We start from the raw sequence: 5,538 nt of genomic DNA, 5'->3' as shown, positions 1-5,538 counted from the left end.
AGTCCATTCATATCAGATTTGAATCCAATTAAAGGTCGAAAAGAATGACTTCCTTTTAACAAGTAGAAACCTCCAGTAGAATCAAGCCCAGGATGAGTGGCCAGCTGGGATTTTTAGAGAGCAGGAAAGAGACAGACAAATACCAAAAGATTCTGATTTACCGAACTGAGGTCATTTAAACATCTACCTACAACAGGTGGGATATAAATCATTTATTATTTTTTAACAGAACCCCACTCTAGAGAGGGTAGGAATTTTCCCTTTTAGCTGCACTGTTGAGAGAGGTGGGTAGAGTATTCAAAATTTTTACTCAAGTAAAAGTATTGTTACTTGAAGCAAATATTACTCAAGTAAAAGTAATGAGTAGGCATCCAAAAATTTACTTGAGTAAAAGTAATAAAGTACTTTGATTATAACCTACTCAAGTAGTGAGTAACTGCTGAGTACCGTCTCGTGTCATTAAATTATAACATGCAAATTGATTTACAAGGAAACAATATAACTTTTAATGAGACTGAACATACATTGTTAAAAATAAAAACACAAAGGCAATACCAGCCAAAAGGATTTAGAAATAAACCACTTATCTTTTACATTGTTATAAATTTAAAAAAAACACAAAGCCAGCTGTAGCCAAACAAATTCAGCTAAATAATAATAAACTTGGCTTTTTGCAAAACTTTGTTTCTACCCGTAAATGTTGGAACTCATTTTCTTACATTTTGACATCCTATAAACAGCACAAACTGTTTAAGTATAAACTTAAATACAATCCTACACATCAACAAAAGGACTGCATATTCCTGAACTTAATCAGTAAAACAACTGACAACATAAACTCAATGAGTGACGAGAAGAAAATATGTCTCGGTTTTTGAAACATTACTCAGTAATGTGACCGTTAAGCTTTAAGAGTAACTGGCTCTCAAGGTTTTTGCAGTGAAGCTGTGATCTCTTAGCAGTAAAAAGGAGTCCTGCATGACTAAAGAGTCTCTCACAAGCTGCAGATGCTGGAAGACTTGTGTTGACTTTGAGTGACAACCGCTTGATTTGAGGAAAAGAGTGTAACAGATCCATACCCCCAGTAGATGGACATGATAGATACCTCTCCAACTCTCCTGTTTGGGATTTTCTGGTCATAATGGATCCAAAGAAGTCTTCTTCATCAGAGTTGCTGCTGTTTGTGCTGTTGTCATCATCAGCGTTCGTGTCCAAGTGATCCTTGATGTAGTCGAGGCCTGTAAAATCATTTTTTTTGCAAAGAATTACTTCTGTACACTTATGCATCATTTATAGTACATGTATGTAATGTTTTGTGAGCATGCACATGTGCACACACACACTGATGTTTTTATGTTTACCAGATTTTAAGATGTTCTCATCTGTAGTGCAGTTTGTTTTGAATTTAGGTAGGAGTATAGCTGCAGCAATGAGCTCAGGTTCTTTCATTATCTCAGCAAAACGTTTCTGAATCCCATCCTGCAGGGCATCGATGAGAGGTGCACACACTTTGCAAGATGATACCAGCTTCTTCAGCTTGTCTTGCAACTGGTGTAGAGTTGGCAGGAGGAAGCCCATGTGCACAGATGATTCCCCTTGAAGAATGTTGAGGGCCATGGCAACAGGTTTCATCACAGCAACATACTCAGCCAAAAATCCCATTTCAGCTGGATTCAACCTTAAATGAAAACTGAATTATAGTTTTTGTTGATATGTTAAATGTGCACAGTGCATGTTTTTCTGACACATACATACAATATAAAAGTTGATAAACATTTTAATAATATTTTTTATGTATTATTTATTAACATGAACTCTGCCAACTTACATCTTTATCTGCAATGTTGTGCATACATTGCGAAATGCAGATTCTCCCTGCTCTTTGTGAATGCGCACCACTCTTTCAACAGCTAGGAACACAGAGTTCCAACGGGTTGGATTAGGTCGGAGGAACTGCAGTTTGCATTCACGTTCAACAGTTTCAAACCCCTTGCTTGACCTGCTTGTTTTATTCCACAGAGCAGTACATTTAGCAAAAGCAGATCGAGATAGTCTTCTATAGGTTTCATGGCCCACTTCTGCACGAGTGGCATCAACTGTTGATATGAGATTCAGCAGATGGCATGCACATTTTTGGTGTTTTGGAAGTTGGTACTCAAGGCCAGTGTCATCATCCAGAATGGCAGCTACATCGTGATATTCCATCTCTGACTCGCTTTCATCTTGTGATGCTTCGTCCATGCTGGAGTCTTTCTCCTCTTGTCTATTGACATCTTTATCTTCCTTTTCATCCACACCATACAAACGAAAGGCTTTCAAGAAATTAGAGCCACTGTCAGTTGTAGTTCTGGTCACCTTTTCCCTGATCTGATATTCAGAATGTATTTCTTCTAATGCAGCAGCAAGAACATCAAATGTGTGTGAGCCTTTAACACGTTGACAAGCCAAAGCAGCAGATTGCCTCTCCAGTGTGGTAGGTTCTATCCAGTGACAGGTGACACCTAAATAACTACGCTGTCTGGCAGTCCAGCAGTCTGTTGTGGTGGCAACATGGTTCACAGCACTCAACTTTTTAATGATTATGCTCTTCAAGTTCTTTGCAGCTTCCTGTATTCTACAGCATAATGTTTTTCTTGTCATTAAAGTGCACTGAGGATGAAGAGATTCAATTATGTTCTTAAAAGATGGCGCCTCAACCACAGAAAATGGTTGGCTAGCTTCACAGACAAAATTTACAATGAGCCTATCAAGCTTTGCCTGAGTTACTCGTCGTGGAGAGATGAGGGAATCTGTGATTTTCACACTCTTCCTTGGTGGCTCATCAGAAGAGGAGGATTTTCGCTTCTTGTTGGAATCTACCAACTCAGAATATTTCATCAAGCTGTTCGGGTGGATCCTCTGTTCACAAAAAATAAAAAAGAATAATAATATATTATCCACACATCAAACATTTCAGATAAACCTATTGCATTTTCACATTTCGCATTGATTTTCCAAATCATTGAGTTAATAATAATTATTGTTATTATGATTATCTAGTTGAATGATTTACCCTCTTGAATTCAATGACTGGTTAACCCAGAGAGTTTAGAATACCACATTGTAAAGGGAAAAGGGCCTGTGGAAGTAATAGTATAATACTGTGACATTTATGTATTTTTTCCTACTAGGCCTGTATGAATCTATTGTGTTCCACTAAGACAGACTTATTGGAGGTTTGTGACTTTAAAAATCTGAGGGGACTGTCAATATATGTAGCTAAATCTTGCCACCAACCGTCCCATTTGTAGCGAACCGTTTGTTTTTAGCTAAATTGTCATATTGCTAATGTGTGCTAACACAGAGTGTAAACACGTTTTTAGTAATACCCCGCTTAACATTTAACAGTCACGTCATACACGGTGTTAAAGTTATGCATGCTGTTGTAATAAAGCTGACATTATTACACAAAAAAGTAAAAAATAAATGACAAACTTACCGCAACGTGTTTTCTCAAATTTGACGTTGAGTTCTTGTAGGCTGAAATATCTACAAGTTTTGGTAGACACAGCTGACAGCGCATGATGTAACTGTTCTTTTTAGAAGATTGTAAGGTGAACATTGCTCGTATGTGAGGCCAGGGGTGCTCTGACTCCTCTTCACCAGTATCTTCTGTCGCCATTCTTTTCGGTACCGTCCGTCTTTCTTTCACTCATCTACCGGGTCCAGAATCTCCGACTCAACATGGCCAGCGTGGAGAGTTTGTTGTGTGTGGTCACGTGACTGGCTGGCTTCACTTGATTGGTTACATGTCAGGTGACAATAAGTTACGCAATATTTTGCTGCAAAAATTTTTACATACTTAAGACAAAAGTAACGGTAGCGATCGGCACGAAGCCCATAATAACGGAGTAAAGGTTGCGTTTTTCTCCCCTAAAATTTACTCAAGTAGAAGTATAAGTCTTTAACATTTAAAATACTCTCACAAGTACAATTTCCCCAAAAAGCTACTTGAGTAAATGTAACGGAGTAAATGTAACGGAGTAAATGTAACGCATTTCTACCCACCTCTGACTGTTGATCAGTTTTCAACAAACACATTGATGGAGGGAATTGCTTTAATTTAGTAACTCGCCACATCAGCAAACATGGACATGATCACATCCCAGTTCTTTTTGGTGAAGGAACGGTGCCACTATCCAATGCACACACAGTCTGTTCCACACTTGAAGCTGACCTTCTGCTAGGCGTGCAAACTCCCCGAAGGCTGTCATCCTACTTTCTGACAAAGCCCCAACGGCTTGGCTCCAGGTCTCCTCATTCACTCAGGCTGGCAAGGGGCTGGCGAGGGGATGCAGAGGCCACGATGTATTGTACGAAGTGAATAGTAGAAGTCATCCATGGGAGCATAATGCAGTAGTGGCTGAATGAAGTGAAGGTGATCACCCTGAACTTTCTCCAGTGAAACCCTTTTCATTTCTTTTCTGTGAAATGACCTTCATAACAATGGTTTCTGTGGAGATGTCAAGCTGGGCACGGAGAAGAATAGCTGGTGGGTTGGTCAGATAAACGCCCTGACGATAAACCTTGCAGGATTTTAGTTGGGAACACGTTTGGTCTATTCATTTTATTCATCATTTTATTTTACTTTTCATAAGATCACACCCCCGTAATGTCATTCGGAGGCTTTACTTTTTGTTTTTGTTTTTGTTTTTTTTTTTGTTTCCGGCATAATGTCAGCTTATTTATCTGCTTTCATTTATAGCACATAAATTATTATCAGGGGTACAATTGGGCTGCTCCTCCTTTAGCTTATTTAAACATTTTTATATTACAGGTTCTCATTATTTCCCCCACCTGTGATTACTGAGAGCTGAAGTCAACACAAAGCTTTATTTGCACTAGAAAAAGCTGGGTTAAAACATTTTAATACCATAGGTTGAAAGAAAAAAAAACTCAGTGAAGCTCATTAAAAGCTGCACTAGTTGGTTTTCAGTTCAGGTTAAACTAAAATCAATGGCAGCTTTTGAAACCAGTCCTGATGAATACTCTCATCGCCAATATAAAGAAAGCAATAACACTGACCTTGTTATTCAGCCAGGCCTCACATGCTCATTATTCCTATACTTTATTGGATTCCATGGTTGACCACTTGAAATGCTTGTTCCTTTGAGAGCAGATGCACCATAGAGTCACCAACATCCATAAAATATGACAGGTCCAACTGGTAAGGTGGAGCACTGCTGCCTTAAGCATTTCTTATTAGAGCACTAATTAATAGGAGCATTTAAAACTGAGTATAATAAAATGCCAAGCTTTCCTTAAAGGAATGTATATTGACACAGCTTTTCACACCAAAGTTTTAAATGAAAATCTTCTTATGGAGAAGGGATGCTATAGCCATTTCAATGAAACCTCATAAATAACCGTATGCATCTCATTGTGAGCTCTCACAAGATGTATTAGCATTTAGAATATATCATGGGAATGATTCTCAGCTACTACCACACAAAATTTAACTGAGTTAGAGACATTGCCTAATGTCAATTAGCTGTGGCA

At 38.4% G+C, this 5,538-nt stretch overlaps 1 protein-coding gene across 1 annotated transcript; it reads right to left on the bottom strand.

Annotated features, from left to right (window-relative positions):
• Positions 1-466: 466 nt before the first annotated feature.
• Positions 467-3,727, bottom strand: LOC108239391. The gene is made up of 4 exons (XM_017422072.3): positions 3,479-3,727; positions 1,829-2,898; positions 1,362-1,678; positions 467-1,238 (listed from the first exon to the last, which is right to left on the bottom strand). Exons 1-4 carry the CDS (start codon positions 3,659-3,661, stop codon positions 883-885), a joined length of 1,926 nt encoding a protein of 641 aa, XP_017277561.1. The 5' UTR covers positions 3,662-3,727; the 3' UTR covers positions 467-882.
• Positions 3,728-5,538: the final 1,811 nt, after the last annotated feature.

The sequence above is a fragment of the Kryptolebias marmoratus genome, linkage group LG7, assembly GCF_001649575.2.
Source record: "Kryptolebias marmoratus isolate JLee-2015 linkage group LG7, ASM164957v2, whole genome shotgun sequence".
NCBI classification, from domain to species: Eukaryota; Metazoa; Chordata; class Actinopteri; order Cyprinodontiformes; family Rivulidae; genus Kryptolebias; species Kryptolebias marmoratus.
This window is presented reverse-complemented; position numbering and strand designations above follow the sequence as displayed.

Excerpts from the sequence above, each read along its gene's own strand:
- LOC108239391 (XM_017422072.3), bottom strand. The coding sequence starts at position 3,661 with ATGGCGACAGAAGATACTGGTGAAGAGGAGTCAGAGCACCCCTGGCCT. Across the intron at positions 1,679-1,828 it reads ACAACATTGCAGATAAAGAT|GTTGAATCCAGCTGAAATGG; the intron begins GTAAGTTGGCAG and ends TTTTCATTTAAG. Across the intron at positions 1,239-1,361 it reads TGAGAACATCTTAAAATCTG|GCCTCGACTACATCAAGGAT; the intron begins GTAAACATAAAA and ends ATGATTTTACAG.